We start from the raw sequence: 19,573 nt of genomic DNA on the forward strand, positions 1-19,573 counted from the left end.
GGCCGACACAGGATTCGAACTTGAGTCCTGTGTTTCCCAATCCAGCAAGGGGATGCCTGAAGGAGGAGTTTACTAGCCAGTCCCCCTCAGGAGCCTGGAGCGGACAGGAGAGGAACAGGGGATGGAGGGAAGGGGCCCAGTTAGTGGGGAAACCCAACCTAGCCCCTGGGTCTCCCTACTACAGAGAGTTGGCGAGAGCCCACCCCCAACAACCCCACAGGATCTAAAGGTGTCCAAAGATACAAACATGGAAGTCTGGTCAAGGTGGGAGTGTTTATCCGGAGGTCAGCTGGTGGGGAAGGAGGGGAAAGGGGCTCTTCTCTGGCTCTGCCGCGCTGTCCCGATGAGGCAGGGCACCTGCTGGAGAGAGAACATCCATCGGCACTGTCCCAGCCTCTCGGCCAACAACGGGGAAGACCCTTTGATTCAGCACCTACTATGTGCCGAGCCTGGCCCCAGAGAAGAAATAAAAGGATGGGGACACAGCGGGGCAGCACATGTCAGGGAAGAGATGGCTGAAGGGAGGCAATGCAGGTGGCAGGAGAATCTCAGCAGCTTCCTTCTGTATAGGCCAAGTCACAGAGCCCCCAGCCGCTGGCTTGCAGCCTTCCGGCCCTTGGCCAGGGTAAACCATTATCTAGAAGAGATCTGAAGGTCTTAGTGGACTACAGGATAGAGCCCTCGCATGGCACCGAGGCAGGGAGAATGGCCACTTGCAGCCGTGGGGAAGTCCGAGCAAGGAGGAGGCTGAGGGGGACACAGCAGCTGCCTTGTGGTCAGGCAGCTCAAAGGGGCCTTTCTCTTTTTCTAAGGCCACCCGCCCGTGGGGTCCCAGGCAGAAGGGCAGCAGGGTCTAGGCCATGGGGTTGAGGGACCTGCCCAGGGTCGCCCAGCCAGGAAGGCTGTCTGAGCGTCTGGAGCTGCCCTGGAACCCAGGACCTCCGGGGCTCCCCAACCACTGAGCGACCCTGCTGCTCCTGAAGCTCGCCGAGAGGCCAGAATGAGGATTCTCCCAACTGCAAGGCTGCCCAGTGCTGCTCATAGTAGGTGCTGACTGCTGCCCCTGCAATATGGGGGCTCGGCTGGGGGGGCGGGGCTGCTCCTCACCTGGGCTGCTCCTCACTCCATCCCGGCTCCGGAGGCCTCCAGAGGGCCCAGCTGCAGGCGCACCCTGCGGGAGGGCTGGGGCTGGCGCTTGGGGGTGCCGCGAGCCCTGCGGGCGCCTGGGCCGGGCTGGGCGGACCAGCGCCGGGACAGCTTGCGGGCCAGGCGGGCCAGGGTGCTGGGCCTGCGGCCGTAGTCGCGCTCGAGCTCCTGGCGGGAGATCTCGATGTTGCCCGTGTACCAGAAGATCCAGCCCAGCAGGCTGAGGAAGACCATGAGGGCGCCCGTGTAGATGAGCAGGTCCCCGAAGTCCCGGCCCTGCACCTGCAGGTGCGCGAAGACGCCCGTTAGCAGGGCCACCATCCCCGCCACGTCCAGGCCCACGGCCAGCAGCAGGGCCGCCCGGCAGCGGCCGAGGCCCGAAGAGGCGGCCGAGGTCCGGGGGGCCGGAGCCAGGGAGCCTGCAGCCCCCGGAGGAGGCCCGGGGCACGGGGCGGAGGAAGAGGAGGCAGCGGCCATGGCCCAGGCTGGCTGCGGGGGGCGGGGAGCCCCAAGGGAACCGGTCCGACAGGTTCCGGGGTGAGAGCCCCAAGAGGCGGGGTTAGGGGAGGAGGGAGCTGGGCAGAGCTGAGATGGGGGGGGAGCCGAGGTCCGGAGGCCCCTCCTCGTCCCCGGCAAGAGTCCGAGGCCCGAGGTCCCGAGGGGGGCCACAGGGAAGCGGCCCCCCATCTGAGAGGGAGGCCCAAAGGCGCGTGTCCTCTAGAGGGAGGGCAGGATCCACACCCAAGACCGCAGGAGTGGGCCTCTGAGCCTCGGGCCACTCCGCCCAGGAGTCCTGGAGCCCCCGAGGCACTTGGAGATCCCAGCCGTGCTCATCCTGGAGAATGGAGGCGCAGGGAGGGCCTCTGGCCACAGACTCCGGGAGCCGTGGGGGGCTGCTCCAGATCCTGCTCGGTCAGTCCCCGAGGCCAGACCCCCACCCTTCAGTTCCCACCTTTCTAGCCTCCAGCCATTGCCTCGAGGGGGGCTTCCAGGCCTCTTCTCTCCTGCACTGACCGCTGGGAGCCTCTGGGGGGCGCCCAAGGCTACAGTCTCAGCGCCAAGGGCCGGCCATCGCACCCGGTGGCCTCGGGGCCTGCACTCAGAAGGTGCTTAATAAATGGGTGGGGGGAGGGGCCCAGGAGAGACCGGCCCGACCCCCTGGGGCTCCCTCCCTCTGGGCTTGGGAGAGACTTGGCGTGCGCGGCTGTAAAGGCCGAGCCCAGCACACAGTGGGCGCTTAGCCGCCCACTCTGCCTGCCACTAGGGAGAGACCAAGGCAGGACCCGGGGCCCTTGGCTGAATTGGTTTTATGCCGCACCTTCGGCTCATCTCGCACCCTCTACCACCCTGCGGCGGCTGCAGCGGGCACGCTTTACATTGTGGGAAACTGAGGCCCGGAGAGGCCCAGGGGCTGGTAGAACTTGAACTCGGTCTGGCCGCCTCCCCGCCCAGCGCTTTCTCCGCTGCGCCACCCGGCGGCAGTCCTTGTCCCGACAATGCGGTGGGCCGGGGGGGGGGGGGGGGGGGGGGGGAGTTACGAGCCGAGAGCCCGGAAGCCGTCCGGCCGAAGGGCTCCGGAAAAGCCCGACCGGGCGGGGGCGGGGCCTCGGGGCTGCCGAAGGATTTCAGAACCGCCCGTGCCCAGCCTAGCGCCAGCGGAAGCGGAAACGCGCAGGGCTATTAAAGGCCCCGCCCCGCCTCCTGCAGGGCCCTTTCCGTCTCCGGAAGCCTACGCGAGAGCAGGTAATGGCGGCCTCCGCTCCTCCCTCGTGCTCCTGACCCCCGCCGCCCGGTTCCTTGCCTTCCTCCAGGGCCTCAGGGATCTCCTCCCAACGCCGCCCGAGGTCTCCGGGGCTCCCTTCCCTACCCCGGGAGTCTCTCCCTGACTCGCTTTCCCCTTTCCATCTCGCCTCCGCCCAGCGCCTCCCCCCTTCCTCCCGGGTCTCCGAGGTCCCCTTCCCCGCTCGGGGTCTCCTCCTGACACCCCTTCCTCCCCGCAGCCATGTCGGCGCACCTGCAATGGATGGTTCTCCGCAACTGCTCGAGCTTCCTGATCAAGCGTAACAAGCAGACGTACAGCACCGTGAGTGGGGGGGGCCGGGGCCCGGGCGGGGGAGGGGCAGGGAGGACGCCCGGGCCCCTGCTCACTCCCCCCTCCCTCCCGCAGGAGCCCAACAACCTCAAGGCCCGGAACTCCTTCCGCTACAACGGACTGATCCACCGCAAGACGGTGGGCATTGAGCCGGCAGCCGACGGCAAAGGCATCGTGGTGGTGCTGAAGCGCAGGGCAGGTGAGGCCCCCCCCTTGTCAGCAGCTGCACACAGTAGTGGCAGACCCCCATTCCCAGGGCTTGCTACTTTGCAAACTTGCTGCGAGCCCACTGTGTGCTAGGCAGGACCACGGTAAAGGGCCTCAGCAGCATCCCTTCTCGACGGGGGTCTAGAGAGGAGGGATTCCCCCATGTTAGGAAAAGCCCGGCCATTGGAAGAGGAGGTAGCCCAGTGGAAAGAGCTCCAGGCCTCAAGTCGGATACTAAAGAGTGACCCTGGGCAAGTCATTTCCTCAGCAGCTTTCCTGTCTTAGAATCCATACTTATCAATTCTAAGGCTGGAGTTTAAACAAGTAGAAATAGAACAAGGGTTTTGAGAAGGCAGAGGAGGGGATAGGACCCCCCCCCCCCAGAAGTTTACTGTGAGGTTGGGGGGTGCCCCAGATCCAGAGGGGGCCAAGTGAGTCAGGAGAGCCCGAGCTATGGCCCCAACTCCTGCCGGATCTGTGACCTTAGCCAGGTGCCTCCCTTCTCTGGACCTCAAGATCAGGGCTAGTCCCTGTAGGGGAGGCAGCGGGCCATGGGCCCTGGCAGGTGGCCTTTCCAGCCCCAAGGATGGTTTCTCCCCCAAGTCTAAAAGGCTGCCCAGCTTTCTCCTGGGTGTCCCTGGCTGGACGCTTATTGGCTTCCCAGAGGCTATGCAAGTCCTTGGAGTCTAGAACCTGCCTTTTGCCTGTAAGGGATTGGGCTTGACCTGGGTCTGGGCCTGGGCCAGGCAATGATCCAGTGATCATTGGCACCTTCCCCTGACACCGGCCCAGTGGTGCTGGGCACATAGTGGGTGCACAGTAAATGCCGGGGCCCTGTTCTCCCTCCTTGCATTGCAGGTCAGAGGAAACCTGCCACCTCCTACGTGAGGACCACCATCAACAAAAATGCCCGGGCCACGCTCAACAGTGTCCGCCACATCATCCGCAAGAACAAGTACCGGAAAGACCTGCGGATGGTATGGGGAGCCCCGGGCTGGGGTGACTTGGGCCCTGGCTGGCTGGAGTCCCTACACATCTGGGGTGGGTGATGGGATGCCTCCCTCCAGGCCTTGCCTCCCCCTTCCTCCCCAGGCTGCCCTCCGCCGAGCCAGCGCCATCCTGCGGAGCCAGAAGCCCGTGGTGGTGAAGAAGAAGCGCACCCGCCCCCCCAAGAGCACCTAAGGTGCCCGGCCTGCCTGTGGCTAATAAAGTCAGACTGCCTGATCCACCCTCTTTGTCCCGCTTCTTCTTCCCCCAGAGGGAAGGGGCCCCGTGGGCTTCCCTGGGTTGGGTGGCCATGCCTGGGGCCAGGTGGTCTTGGAATGGTGAAAACAAGCGACCAGATGGGTACCTGGGCACCGAGGGCTGCCCTCCTGACTGATGTGGTGGGGCTCGAGCCCCAGGGACCACAGGGATGAGCTAGCTGCCTCCTGCCCCTGTTGCTATGGAGAAGCCATCACCCTGCCTGTGCAGCAGGACTGGCCTCTGCAGAGGTGGGGAGGGCAGCTCCAGCTTTGGGTTGCTATGGAGTGGGCTCTGTTGCTAGGGAATTGCCATAGACTGACTGACCTGTTGCTTAGGGTTCCTCATGGGAGTGTTCCTGTTGCTAGGGGGGGTCAATGTGCCAAGCACTGGGGATAGAGGCAAGAAAAGTCCCCACCCAAGGAGTTCACTTCCCTTCTCTAGCTGAGAGCTGCCGATTTAAAGGGTGCCCTCCTAGCCAGGAGCCCGAGGGAGCCTACATGCTCTTGGCCCATCAGGCCAGCAGCTTCTCCCTGGACAAGGGCCTTCCTTGCCCCTCTGTCTGCGGAGGCCCACCCTTGTCATCTGCCCATCAGGCCCCATCCAGGCCAGTCATACTTCCTCCTCCCACACTCCCAGGAGCAGTGAGCAGAGAAAGAAAGTGGTAACCCAGCCGGTCTGGGCCAAGGAGCCAGGACAGATCCTGGATGGAACCCTGGGACCGCCCTTGGGCCTTGCTCACTGGAGGGACCAAGCGAGTAGCCAGAGGCCCAGATGGGTAGGCCTCTGCTCAATCATGAGGCAAACCTTCAGGTGCTGCTTTTTCAACTTTATTTTAGAAAAAAAAATCCATCCCCCTCCCCCTGCCCATCCCCCCACCATAATTTAAATAACTTAGTGAGATACAAAAGCTGCCCCCTCCTCCCCAAGCCCTCCCAGGGTGGGGGGCTCTCCTACAGCCTCCGCAGAGCCCGCTTCTTGTCCGTCTTCTTCTTGGCAGCCTGCTTCTTGTCCCGCTCCCCAGCATGCTTCTTGGCCATGGGGCCTTCAGCCCCAGGGCCCGGCGGGGATGAGGAGGAAGCACCCGCCTCTGCCGGGCCGGCCTCAGCACCCCCTGCACCCCCCCTGGCTGCCCGTGTGGCTCCGGGGCCCCCAGCCCCTCCGTGGATCTCTGTCAGCAGCCGGGCACGAGCGGCGTATTCCTCGTAATCCTCCAGAAGCAAGCGGCCAGCCTCCTCGTTCAGCGCCGATTCGGGGTTCGGGTGGATCAGAAGGCACTTGATAGTCTAGGCAAGGGGAGGTCAGATGGGGAGGGCAGTACCCACCCCCTGGGGAAATCCAGCCCTCCCCAGAGCCCTTCAGCTAAGGAAAAGACCCACTCAGACTACAAATCCCATGATCCTTCTGGGGGAGCCCAGAGCTCCATGGGAACTGTCATTGTGGGGCAAGAGCAGGACACTGGGGAGCCAGAGCCTTCCCAGGCCAGGCTGCAGCACCTCCCCATACCTGTTCCCACCTCTGGGCCTTTGCCCAGGCAGGGCCCCTGGTCACTGTCAGGATGCACCCCCTTCTCCATGCAGCTTGCTGCCTCCTGCGGGGAGACCCTGCAGCGCCCAGGAGGCACTCACCAGCAGCACATGGCGGATGCCCAGTTCAGCAGTCCAGTCTCTTTTGAGCACATTGACACAGATCTCCCCGTTGGCCCCCACATTGGGGTGGAAGATTTTGGTGAGAAAGAAGCCCTTCGGGGGGGCCGCTGGAAAGTCCTTGCCCAGGAGGAGCTTCATTCGGAACAAGCCTCCCGCGTAGGGGGTTCCCTCTGCCAGGGAGAAGAGAGACGGCATTAGCTGAGGGAGGCCCGGCCAGGGGCGGGCTGCAGCGGGGCTGAGGCTGACCTGGGCCTTCGATGGTGACCTGCAGGTCCGTGAGATCCTCTTCGTTGGGGAAGACCTTGATGCCATCGGGAGGGTCCGAGGTGAGCGTCGTGACCTCCTTGTAGACCAGGCGGATGATATGGGGGGGCAGGTTCTCCACGTTAGAGTTCTGGGGGGCGGGGAGGCCAGGGAGGGGTCAGGGCAGCCGGACCCTCCTGTGCCGCGCCCCCCGCCCCCGCGGATGCGGGCCCGACTGTGGAAGGGGACGCACACGCGTGTAACCCCCCCACCCCCCCGCGGATAGGGGGCGGATGGAGGCTGGAGCTCATTCATTCTGCCCATCCTGGCAGGGGGGCCTGGGCAGGCTCGCGGGCACCGGGCCACCTCCCCTCCCCTCCCCCAGGAAACACCCACCGGGATGTGCGCGGCCCCTCGGGGCGGGGACCCCCGGAAGCACCTCCTCGGGCTGGAAGCTGCCGGGGCCTGTCCGGTCGCTACCGCCTTCAGAATGGACACCCAGGCCTGCCAGGCCCAGACCATCTCCTCTTCCTCCTCCTTCGGGCTGGACACTAGGTCGGCCTAGCCCGGGCCTCCCCCCGCCCAACTTACCATGTCGCCGGGGCCCGGGGGCGGCTCCCCCCAAGCCCCTTCTTCAGGGCGGCCTCCGCGATTGGGGTGGTCGGGGGAGGGGGCCGCCTCCCCCGCGTGCCCGGTGCACCCGGGCTTCCGATTCCTCCTCCGCCTCCTCCTCGGCCCCGGGCCCGGCCCCCGCGGCCGCCGCGGGCCGCTCCTACTCCCGCTGCCCTGCGCCGCCGCCGCCGCCGCCGCCGCCGCTCCCGCGACCACCCTCCCGCCCCCCTCGGCCGCCCCGCCGCACTGAGCCCGCCGCGCGCGCAGCGACGCCTCTTTATATGCGCCGGGACACTCCCCCGCTCCGACGACGTGAGCACGTCCGTTCCACGGCGTGTATGCGCCCGCCCGCCCGCGCCTCCGGCTTCGGCCTCGCGCGCGCGCGTCCGCCGCCCGTTGGGAACTCGGTCGCCGAACCGGAGGGACCGGGGTCAGCCAATGGCAGCCGGGAGCCAGGGGCGGAGCAAGGACGATCCGACAGAAGAAAGGCCAATGAGAGCGCGGAGACGGCGCACGCGCAAAGCTGGCTGAGAAACGGGAATTGCTGGAAAGAGGTAGGGGCTGGTTAAAAGACAGCTGAGAACGGACGCCACCGATTGGTCAGTTTGAACCCGGCCCGTCACGCGGCCCCTGCGGGAAGAGAGAGGCGGGGTCTCGCGTGCACGCGCTCGCGTGCTCCGGGGAGGGAGGAGTTGTTTACGCGAGTAACGGTTGTGGAGGAGGCGGGGCGGGGTTTTGAAACGTCTGAGGGACCGTAAGCCAGGCCAATGAACGGAGGGACAGCGCCCCCCACGCCGAGCCGGGGGCGGGCCCCATAAAGGCCGAGCCTATCCGGATCCGTGGCAGCCCCAGCTGCTCTTCCCTTTGGGGTGGCCCACTGCGGGTTCGGGGGCGCCGGTGCGGAGCCGCCATGTTGAGGCCTTTGGGGTGGAGGGGGAGAGACTAGAATGAACGGAGATGCAAGGTCATCCTGGGCCCGGGACCCCAGGCTCCCGTGTGGCCTCTGATCCCTGTCCCCCATCCCCCCCATCCTCTATCACTATTGTGAAACGGGAAGAGCGAGAAAGAAGAGGCCGCCCGGGCCTCAGTTTACCCGGTTGTGCCCCAAGAAGATACCAAGTCTGTGGAGGTTCACTCGGAGGGGCCGTATTGACGGCTTCGGCGCCGACCCCTCATTTGACCCTGTGCTGGCCACAGTGACCCCATCTGTAAAATGGGCTCCTTAGAGTGACTGTGCACAGTGGGTGGGGCCAGGGACCCCAGACCCGGGAGGCCCTGAGACCAGGGACTGGAAGGGACAGCAGCGCAGCACACCTCTGAATGGCCTGCAGAGTGCCAGGGAGGAGGGGCAAGGGTGGGGCCTCTGCCCAGGCGCCAAGGTGGGCACTCTGGGGAGCCGATGACAGAGGCCGCTGGGAAAGGAAGTCCTGAATTCCGATCTGGCCACAGATGTTTCTGAGCTGGGTGACCCTGACCAAGTCACTTCACCCCTGTGGCCTAGCCCTTAAGCTTTGGAGGCAATCCTCAGAACAGATTCCGAACGGAGGCTGAAGGGAAGGGCTTAAAGAACAGAGGGAGAACGGCAGGTGCTGAGACCCGCGGCATGGGGCCCTTAGGTGGTTTTCTGTCCTGGGCACCCTGCTGGAGAAGCAGTAATCTAGAGCATCCCCAGCAGGTGGCGTGCGCACCCAACCCAGGCCTCTGGGACCCCGGCACAACTCCCATCCCTCCCCAGCCTCCGTTTAGAATCTGAGTCTGGGCCCAGATGCTGCGAGCTAACTGATCCCTCCGAGGCTCCCATATTCCTGTGATTCCTTTGCTGACCCCCCTTGGATAAAGGGAGCCCTTTCTCCTCGGGAGAAAGGGGGACTTTCTGAGATGCTCCCAAGCTGGCTTCTTCCCCTCTCACCGTCCTCTGGCTGCAGGCCAGTGGCGGCTCAGTGGGGTTCAACCCAAGGAGGCTCGCTGGGACTAGGCGCACATCCCTCCCCTGCTGGGGGGCCGGTTTCCTCGCCTGTCTCCTCCTGGACCAAGTGGCCATGCAGGCAGGCCAGACTCTGTGACCTCAAGCCTATCGTCGGCTTCCCTGGGCCATTTCAAATGGGGGAGCTCTCCCCACCCCAAAACAAAATCCTTTCCTGTGCCCTTCAGTTGCCAAATAGCGGTATAGGTTTTTGCAGAGTTCTTGTCTTCAGGGCTTCCTTTACACCCCCAGTAAAGCATCTCAGCAGGCTGGCTAAGCCAGGCTGAGGGTAGCCCATCGGTGAGGCAGGGGGCTGCCTACCCCAGGCACAGGAAGACTTCCTCGGGAAGAATGGGCAGGTGAGAGCAGCTTGCTGCAAAGGTGGCAGAAGCCAAGATCACGCACTGCATCCTGGCCACCAGTGGGTCTTGCTACTAGACTTAGGTGACTCTGGAAGAGAGTGAGGCTGCCATCTCTGCAGCTCCTCCTCACTCAAATCCCATTTATGTTCAAGTCCAATGACATCACACCACAACAACCAACCAACTAAATGCTAAGTAGTAGTAGCAGCAGTCGTGGTAGCAGCAGCATTACCTCAGTGGGACAGGGAGTCTGTTCTCCCAAGTCTCTACGGCCAACCAGGGTCACTATGGCCCATCCATCCAAAGAAACTCCTGAACCACAATATGTTGAAAAGGATCTTGGGGCACCTGAGCAGAATTCGCTTCTTAAGACCCCCAACGGTGAGAAGCCTTGTGGATTCCTGTATCGGCCTGTTCTGTTCTTGGACAGCTGTTTGAAGTGTTTCTTTTATGGAGCTACTCCATCTTCTGTTGGTCTGTCTACCTTCATCCCGCTTCATGGCCCTGGCGTCTTTCTGACTATTCGAATAGCTTCCCCATTGTTCTGTCTTTCCTCCAGCAAGAAATGTCCTTACGATGGAAAGAGAAGGAAATAAGCATTTACATAGAATCTATGATGTGCTAGACACCATGCTAAATTCCTTGCAAATGGCTCAATCCTAACAACTCTGAGGTATGTGGTCATCTCCAGCTTACAGTTGAGAAAATGGAAGCAAACAGATTAAGTACCTTCCTCAGGGTCAGAGTTATAAAAGCAAGTGTCTCAGGCTAGATTTGAATTTAGGCCTTCAGACTCTAGGCCCAGCACACTCTCCATAGAGCAGCCCAGCTGCCAAAATCATATTCCTAACACATACCCTCTCAACCTGCCACTTGTCAAGTCAGAAGGCTTCTGTAGTTTCCCATCTACCTAGAAAAGTACTAATTCCTGACCTTTTTCTAGAGCCGTGATGGAAAACCTATGACATGCATTCCATTTTCAATGACATGTGGCCACATATGGACTCAATGTACCTCAAGGCCCAGGAGCCATTCAGGGAGCCGTAAGCCTGTGGCCATGGCCGAGGCCATGCCCCAGTCAAGTGAAGGCTGGGGTAGGGTGGGGACTGCTCCACACACTGGTCTTGGGGGCAGGAGGGTGAGTGTTGGTTGGGCAGCACTCAACAGGCGGCTAAGGTGCCTGGGGTTCCTGCAGGGATGGGGAGGAGGAGTGCAAGCACAGGCAGGCTGGTGGGTGGCACCCCTGGTCAGTTGGCTGGGGAGGGGTAGGACCAGGCTGATGGAAGACTGGGAGGGGCTCTGGCACATGTGCAATGGAGGAATGCCCGGAACCCATTATCAGACACTTTTAGCATCCTGAAAAAATACAGCAATGGCTTTACTCACAATTTTTTCCCCTCTATATACTTTTGTGAGTCCTTATTCTCAGCTTTAAATAATATCAAAACCAAAAAAAGAAACATATTGACAAATGAAGTTAGTAACACTTACTTGAGCTTGAAGTGTACAAAATACCAACCTTCAATTGAAGATTTAGCCAATGAAATTCAGCAGCAAAAAAAGTCACTAATAAGCAGGTCAGTTAAAGAATCCCCCCCCACTTAGTTCACAGCACCCCACACAAGTTAAATATCAAGACCAACAAAAGAAACTGACTGACAGATGAACAAAGAAGTCATTAAGCAGGTAAGTTAAATAATTAGTTTTTTGCTTTATTAAATACAGTTATATATTACAGATATACATTTTTATTATTTAAACAATATCACAAAATTTGGTTTTCTTCTTGAAGTGACACACTATGCAAGTTATACTGTTTTTTGGTAAATTTTGACACACCAAGCTCAAAAGTTTGCCCATCACTGCTCTAGCTCTAGAGGGCTCTCTGGGATCTAGTTCTACCCCTTCTGGTGACCCAGAACCCCATATTTGGGTTGACCCAGACCCAATTCAATCTTGAAGGCTTCCCAATTCCCCTTGGATCATTTTGAGTCTACCAAGGTCTCTGATGTAAACAACTGAATCAGCTTTGTGTCAGGATGCTACAGAAAAGGTGAAAGGACACTCTGCTCCTTTATTGATTCCAAGGCAGAAGAGTGGTAAGGGCTAGGCAATGGGGGTTAAGTGACTTGCTGAGGGTCACACAGCTGGGAAGTGTCTGAGGCCAGATTTGAACCTAGAACCTATCTCTAGGCCTGACTCTGAATCCACTGACCTACTGTAAATCTTGAAATTTCTCAGACTTGTGAATGTTAAAAATTTCCACATTGAGGAATCCTCCATTGGAACAAATTCCCTACTGGGAAACATTCCCCATTTTGATGTGAGAACTCGCCAGGATCAGAAATGGGAGGACCTCTACTCCACCCGTACTTAAGACTGCTTTAGGGGAGAAAACTCCTTGCTAAACAATGAAAGTACTTGGACCCATGCTTATAATAAGGCAAGGAGTTCTTTGAGCCATGCCTGTTTTTTAGAATTGATACAATGAGATGCTAGGTACCTAAAAGGGTCAGGCAAGTTTTCTGTTAATGAGATTAGTTGACTCAGCTGTGTTTTCACTGGTTCAGACTTACTGAGGAGATTAGTTGACTTAGTAGGAATTCAAATGGGCTGTCCTTTGGAAAACGTCTACAGTGATTGGTAGATGTAAGGACTTAGGGGAGGTGACATAGGAGAAAAACCTCTATATAAGAAAAAGCAGAATCTCTTGAGAAAAAAATCCTTTTGGAGGATCTCTGATGAGGATCACTTGGGAAGAATCTCTTGAGAGAGGCTCTGGAGAAGGGAAGCTCTTGGAGGACAATCTCTAAGGAGGTCTTGCTGGAGCTCTTCTGAGGGGACTCTGTCCCTCTGGAGGCTCTGGAGAGAGGCCCTTTGGAACAGTCTCTGGTTGGAAGGTTCTTTAAGGAGGACTAAAGTCCCTTCATTGAAAAATAAGGGGATAGCAGCCTTAACCAAAAATGTTCTAAGGTAGAGTCTGAGAATTTTTAAGATTCACAAGTCTGAGAAATTTTAAGATTCACAATCCCCATTGATCATTTAACATAATCATCTTGTAATCCTAAATGCACTTCTAACTATACATGCATACAATATTCAATTTTCTAAGAGGAAATTAGAGTAGTGAGAGAGGAATAGAAAAGAAAGAAAGCAAAACCAATGTTTTGCTAGGCGCATTGACAGAAAGCCAAATTAGGGGCAGTCCCTTTTGGCAAATTCTAAGACTATGGCAGTTCCAGTGTAGTGTATGCCATCCCTCATAAAAGAGGAACTATCAGTAAATAAGATCAGATCTGCATTGTCTAGAGGAGCATCCAAGAGATTATCTCGAGGCTTTTCTGCCATGGACACTAATGTTTCACAACTGTGTAATGGTTCTCCTGAAGTAGGTAAATCTGGAAGCAAGGTGGCAGGGTTAAGGGTTGTACAGCTTTTCAAGGTAATGTTTTCGCTATTTAACAACGTTATTTCATACCTTGTAATTCTCTGATCCAAGAATGCCTGTGTTATATGCTTTAGCAATAATGCTTCTACTTCATGTGGGCACATAATTGTTAATGGGCATCCCAAAACTAGATCAACAGTTTTTGTTACTAGTAAGGCTGTAGCAGCTATTTCTCTAAGACATGGAGGTGCTCCTGGTGCTACTGGGTCCAGTTGGGCAGAATAGTAAGCAATTGGGCGCTGAGAACGTCCCAAAGTCTGAGTTAAAACACCTGAAGGTACTCCTTTTCAATCATGTACATACAAAGTAAATGTCTTGTAATCTGGGATGCCTAGAGCAGGGGCAGACATGATAGCCTTTTTTGATCTGATAGAGCTGACAAGTGTTCAGGCTCTAATTTGAGGGGTTCAGGAACCGAATCCTTTGTTAATGCTATAAGGGGTTTAGTAATTTCCCCATAGCAAGGAATCCATTGTCTGCAAAACCCTGTTGCTCCTAAAATTGCTCCCAACTGTTTCTTAGTAGTAGGAGCTCTTAAATTTTGAATATTCTCAATTCGTTTTTGGAGAAATATAGCAAGCACCAGCAGTCAGGATGAACCCCAAATATTCTACTTTAGGGAGAGACCACTGAACCTTATCCTTTGAGATTTTATGTCCTCTTTTGTGCAATTCCAAAAGAAGGTGATTACCATCTTCCTGATATGTTTTTACGTCTGTTGAAGCCAAGAGTAGATCATCTACAGATTTGATTAATTTACTATTTTTAAATGTTATATTGTCTGTGTCAGCTCAAAATTTGCTCAAATAAACTCGGACTTTCCACATAACCCTGTGGCAGACGACTCCATGTGTATGTGAGCCCTTCCAGGTAAAAGCAAAAATATGCCTGGAGTTCTCATGTATAAGTATGGAAAAGAAAGCTGAACACAAGTCTACTATAAAGTATGTAGCTGTGCTAGGAATAGAGGAAATAATAGTATTTATGTTGGAAATTATGGAGTGTCTCTTTATAATGTGATTATTCACCACCCTCAGATCCTGTATGTATCTATAGAGGTGCTTGCCATCAGGCCCTCTTTTTGGTTTCTTAACTGGCAGGATGGGCGTGTTGTATTCAGATTTGCAAGGGATTATTATTATTCCTTGTTTAATTAATGAGTTAATAACTGGGGTAATACCCTCAATTGTCTCCTTTGAGAGGGGATACTGAGGAATGGAAGGAGGTGGGCTAGATTTAGTTTTTATCTGCACAGGAACAGCAGATTTAAGTAAGCCTACATTGGAAGAAGATGTGGCCCAAAGAGACTTGGGTATATCCTTAGGTATTTCAAAAGTGGGAGGCTCTTTTGCCTCCTGGCTCTCTGAAAGAAGTACAGGGAGTAAATTTAAAGATTCCTCTGGGACTTCCAATGTTAAGGAGCCATCTGGGGAGCAAGTTATTGTGGCTCTGAGTTTGCATAGAAGGTCCCTCCCCAGAAAATTTAAAGGGGAGTCAGAAAGGAATGTTGTACCTCTAGGGGTCCTACAGTCACCATTCTAGGGGAAAGTTTTTTAACTCTGGGGTATTTGTGATACTCCCACTATACTTTGTGAGTCAACAGAATAACAATTTAAATCAGGTACATTCTTTAATACAGACCTGGTAGCTCCAATGTCTGAGACAATCATAATAGATATTACGCACCATTAAGGTAACATGGGGTTCATTAGTATGGGGAGGGCAGTGGATAGGGACAACGGGTAGTAGGACATCAGGGTCCAGAAAATCAAAGGTTGTATCCTCTGATTCCTGTGCCCCAACACCCCCAGATACCTTCATTGTGTTTGGGATGTTCCTTGGGCCCCCCTGAAGGGTCATTAGCACCTCGACTATTTTTTGGATGAGCACCATTTCTTATATATTGTTGTTGGGTATTATCATTTTCTTCATTTGGAGCATTGTCATTATTTTCCCAATTCCTATTTCTAAAATTTCAGTTTCTAAAGTTCTTATTTCTATAGTCATTATTATAATTTTTAAAATTTCTATATTCTAGTTTCTATGATTATTATCATCATTTCTACAGTTATTATTTCTAAAGTTGTTATTAAACTGTGTATTCCTTCCAATAATCTTGAGAAAATTTCTACATTCTGTCATTTTGTGGCCCTTCTTCTCACAGAAGTTGCAGGTTACTGATTTATTTCTGAATTCCCGCAAAGGGGCTATAGTCTCTCCCTTATTTTTCAATTGTCTCTAACATTTCAATTTCTTTCTTTAAATCTTCCACTAATGTATTGCCTTCCTCAGGTATTTTTACAGGACCTTTATAAACATAGGTTGCTACTCTCCTCAATTCTTCATGGTCCATAGAGTCCCAATTAGGACAGCTAATTTTAAAGTAGTCTTTTACCACTGAACAACAATTCTCAACAAATTGCCTATGTATTTGCCTAATGTCCCTTTCTCTGGATAAATCAAGGTCCATATATGTATTTCCTATGTCAATAAGTCTGTCCATAAACTGGGAGGGGGTCTCATCAATTTCTTGTTGGGTTCTTTCAAATTTTGACCATTTTTCAGGTCTATCAGAGCAAGCTCTCATGGCTGTCAGTAATGCTTCTCTGGCCTGGTTTAGTTTTGTGTGATCTAGTTCAACATTGGGGTTTCAATGTGGATCTTCAGTTGGCCAATAATGTCCTTTTCTACCTCGTTTTTGATTAGCCAGAGAGATGATATTGTTTTTTCTCTTTTTGTTAAAAATGTCTCTAACAAATTCTCAACATCCATCCAAGTGGGGTCAAAAGTTCTGAATATGTTCTCTAATTTTTTTATAATTAATATTGGTTCTTCCTCAAATGATGGAAGATCTCCCTTCAATTTATTTAAATCTTCAGGGCTAAAAGGTGTATGATGTCTTACAGATACCAAGTTTCCATTTTTATTAAAAGTGGGTACTTCCCTTAAAGGAAATAACCTATCTGAATTATTTGGTACTCCTGCTTCTGTTTCTAGCCTTCTTGATCCATTCTCAGTGGGGTAGGTATGATAAAGAGAAGGGTTGGGTACACTGAGGGAGAGGGTTTATTGTTGTCCCATAGTGCCAGAAAGATCAGAGGTAGGAAGGAGATGGGAATTAAATTGGGCAGGGTGGGAAGGAGGGGAAAATTAAGAAGGGTCATTAATTGGGGGAAAAGATGCAGAGGTTTTAGGGTTGGAGGAATGAGTAGGGTGTGAAGTGGAGGCATTAGGATCAGAAGCATGGGTGGGGTGTGAACTCAGGGTGGAGGGTGTGGGATTGGAAGCATGGGCAGATTGTGAACTCAGAGTGGAAGGTGTGGGATCAGAAGCATGGGCAGTGGGAAGAGTAGGTTGGTTAGAAGAAGGGTTTTCTGAGGCTAATGGGGCAGGGCGGGGTTGGGTTGGTTAAGAGCAGGGGGTTGTAATGCTGAGTTGGCAGGGTGAGCAGTGGGTTGGCTAAGAGGGTTAGTGTCCAGAGCAGGGTAGGACAGAGATTCTGATAATGTTCTTAACTCTCTTTTAATGCTTCTCATAAAAGCTACAATCTCTCCCTGACTTTCCTCTATAAGCTCAAGCCGAGTATTTATTTCTGCATTTTGTTGAGTAGTAGAAGGAACACTCAGTTGGTTTGACTGAGAAGTGGGTTTTGTAAGGAAATACAATATTACAGCTATAACAATAAAAATCAGAAGGGGGAGTACCGTGTTGATTATACTTTGCCATAAGCCCCATGATATGACAAATCTCAGAGAGGCAACGAATTCGAATTTTACAAGGTTGGTCAAAGAGCTGAATAGCCAGTCGTTAAGTACGTTGTGAACTGGCTGTATCCACATATTTCTAAAGTAAACACATGGGGAGCAGGACAAGGCCAAAACTTTCCCCAGGTTTCTCTTAATCCTAATTTAGGCAGTTGTTCCCTAAAGGAAAGGATATTTAGAAACAATTCTCTTAGCCAGGACCTTAGGGCCCTGTTGCTAAGATTTAAAACAGCTGTGTTCTATTCAATTTAAGGAGAAATCAAAATGTTTTTTACTCACCTGCTTTTGCAGCTGTGTTTTGAAGCTGAGTTACCAATGTTTAAAAAGACTGACTGACAGAGCAAGTAATAAAGAGAGAAAGGAAAGAGATTTCACAGAAATTTTTGAGGGTTTTTTCACCAACCTCTTTGCCCCTTGCAAGTTTGCAAGATGCCTGACCTTTTAGTGATTAATTTGACCTTCATAGGTACTTAGCACCCTTTTGTATTAGATCTAAAAATAGACCCAGCTTAAGGGTTTTTGCTTCACTTTAAGTATGGGTTAAGTACTTTTCATTGTTCAGTAAGGAGTTTACAACTTTATCTTCCCCTAAACTATGCCTAAGTATGGGTGGAGTAATGTTAGAGTTCCCACCTACATTCCTGACTAAAGTCCCTTCATTGAAAAATAAGGGGATAGCAGCCTTAACCAAAAATGTTCTAAGGTAGAGTCTGAGAAATTTTAAGATTCACAGAAGAGACTCAGAAAACCCCGAGAAGACAGACACGAACTGAAGCTGAGTGAAGAAAGCAGAGCCAGGAGAACACTGCACACAATGACAGGAATACTGTACAGTGAACAATGGAGAATGACATCTATTTTCAGTAATATAGTGATCCAAAACAAGCCCAAAGGACTCGTGATAAAAAATGCCATCGACTTCCAGAGAAAGAATTGATGGCATCTGAGTCCAGACCAAAGCAAAATGTTTTTCACTTTTTTTTTTTGGTTCAAGTTTCCTTCCACCAAATAATATGGGAGATTGTTTTGATTGCACGTGTAAAATCTATATGAGATCACTTCTCTACAAGGGTGAAGATGATGTGGGGAAGAGGGGAAGACTCAAGACTTTATATTATTTGAAAAATGCTGGAAATATTTTTATGTGCAATTGTGTGTGTGTGTGTGTAGTTAAATTGAAAAGAAAAAAGAAACAAAAAAAAAACAGGAAAGACCTGCATGAAATTATGAGGAGGAAAACAAGAAGAAAATTGTGTACTGCTATAGAATTAATATTTAAAGAATAACATTTAGGGGGCAGCTAAGTGGCTCAGTGAATTGAGAGCCAGACATGAGACAGACCATTCCAATCTGGGTTCAAATCTAGTCGCAGATATTTCCTAGCTTTGTAACCCTGGGCAAATCACTTAAGCCTCCTAGTCTAGCTCAGTAATGGTGAACCTTCTAGGGCCCAAGTGCCCAAACTGCAACCCTCATGCTGCATGTTGTTATAAGTAAGAGAGTAAGTGAGGTGAGTCTGCAGGGAGATGCAAATGCAGAGAAAAGATTCTAGAATGTGGCGAAAAGTGTGTGAAACACTTAACTGGGGTAGGAGCTGGGTCTTTCTCTGGTTTTGACCTGGAGAAACTGGCTACTTGTCCTTGGCTATTTCTAACTTATCTTTAAAATCCTACCTGCTTCCCTGATGGCTGGTTGGCATCTACAAAGCTTCCTGATGTGATCCTGAACCATCTGTCTATAGTTACTAACAAAAGAGTGGTTGCCTTAAAACTGTGACCACAAAAATATGGTTTCAAGACTTTGAATTGCCGAAACTGTAAGGATAATTTTTTGTGTCTTGATTTTATATTAAAAATAAAGTGGTCGCCATGGGAACAATTCCCAAATATGAAATACCCAAGTCAGCTGGGTTTTATGGAGATTTTAATTAATACAAATTAAGGAATTGATGAAAGGGAGAGAGAGAGAGAGAGTAAGAGGAAATAATGAGAAAAGGGCTAGGCCAGCCTAGGCCAGCCTAGACTTAAGCCTTAAGAGAGAGATCAGTCAGTCTTTTATCAACTCACCACAAGATTGTTCCAAGCAAAACTCTAGTGTTCAGAGAGCCTCCATGTTAGCTCAGGAAGCTGAACTAAGTTCAGCCACAGAGAGAGAGACCAGCCTCCAATTCAGCTCCAAAGCTAAATCACTTTTTCAGAGGCCTCTGACTTCCTTTTAAAGAGAATTTTCTCCTATGTCACCTCCCCTAAGTTTTAACACCTACCAATCACAGTAGACATTTTCCAAAGGATTGACCATTCTTACATCACACGTGAGTAGACTATAACTTCACACCTCTTTTGTTAAGCTTGTCCCTTGCAAGTTTGCAAGTTGCCTGACCTTTTAGTGATTAATTTGACCTTTATAGGTACTTAGCACCCTTTTGTATTAGATCTAAAAATAGATCTAAAAAAAAAGGGCTTTTGCCTCACTATAAGTATGAGTTAAGTACTTTTTTATTGTTCAGTAAGGAGTTTACAACTTTATCTTCCCCTAAAGTATGCCTAAGTATGGGTGGAGTAATGTAAAGTTCTCACATACATTCCTAAGTACCTCCATTGTTTAAAATGGGGAATAGCCTTAACCAAATGTTTTAAGGTAGAGTTTGAGCAGTTTTAAGATTCAGAATCTGAGAAATTTTAAGATTCACACTATAAGATTAGGTCTGGGGTCTTTCTGGATCCAGGACCTCTCCTGGGCCCTGTCCTGCCTAACTTCTCAAACCCAGTACCTCTATTACTATCAAAAGGGGTGAGTGGGAGTTAGTGTAGGTTTATATTAGGGTCTAGGGTCTTTAGACAGCTAG

General features: G+C 52.5%; 3 protein-coding genes across 5 annotated transcripts; 1 reads left to right on the forward strand and 2 right to left on the reverse strand.

Annotated features, from left to right (window-relative positions):
• Nucleotides 1-259: 259 nt before the first annotated feature.
• Nucleotides 260-2,101, reverse strand: TMEM238 (transmembrane protein 238). Of its 2 annotated transcripts, none has more exons than XM_007506737.3 (2): nt 1,108-2,101; nt 260-357 (listed from the first exon to the last, which is right to left on the reverse strand). In XM_007506737.3, the coding sequence occupies exon 1, from the start codon at nt 1,831-1,833 to the stop codon at nt 1,120-1,122; it is 714 nt and encodes a 237-aa protein (XP_007506799.1). In that variant the 5' UTR covers nt 1,834-2,101; the 3' UTR covers nt 260-357; nt 1,108-1,119. The 2 variants fall into 2 exon arrangements, with proteins under 2 accessions (XP_007506799.1, XP_003342293.2); XM_003342245.4 differs by having other exon boundaries at nt 260-360.
• A 103-nt stretch (nt 2,102-2,204) lies between these two features.
• On the forward strand, nt 2,205-4,673 carry RPL28 (ribosomal protein L28). Of its 2 annotated transcripts, none has more exons than XM_001362961.3 (5): nt 2,205-2,889; nt 3,147-3,229; nt 3,314-3,437; nt 4,304-4,422; nt 4,538-4,673. In XM_001362961.3, exons 1-5 carry the CDS (start codon nt 2,643-2,645, stop codon nt 4,625-4,627), a joined length of 663 nt encoding a protein of 220 aa, XP_001362998.2. In that variant the 5' UTR covers nt 2,205-2,642; the 3' UTR covers nt 4,628-4,673. The 2 variants fall into 2 exon arrangements, with proteins under 2 accessions (XP_001362998.2, XP_056652562.1); XM_056796584.1 differs by lacking the exon at nt 2,205-2,889 and adding an exon at nt 2,967-2,990.
• Nucleotides 4,674-5,503: 830 nt separating this feature from the next.
• On the reverse strand, nt 5,504-7,790 carry UBE2S (ubiquitin conjugating enzyme E2 S). Its single transcript, XM_007506738.3, has 4 exons — nt 7,171-7,790; nt 6,583-6,730; nt 6,316-6,506; nt 5,504-5,973 (listed from the first exon to the last, which is right to left on the reverse strand). The coding sequence occupies exons 1-4, from the start codon at nt 7,171-7,173 to the stop codon at nt 5,641-5,643; spliced, it is 675 nt and encodes a 224-aa protein (XP_007506800.2). The 5' UTR covers nt 7,174-7,790; the 3' UTR covers nt 5,504-5,640.
• Nucleotides 7,791-19,573: the final 11,783 nt, after the last annotated feature.

The sequence above is a fragment of the Monodelphis domestica genome, chromosome 4 (assembly GCF_027887165.1).
Source record: "Monodelphis domestica isolate mMonDom1 chromosome 4, mMonDom1.pri, whole genome shotgun sequence".
Taxonomy (NCBI): Eukaryota; Metazoa; Chordata; class Mammalia; order Didelphimorphia; family Didelphidae; genus Monodelphis; species Monodelphis domestica.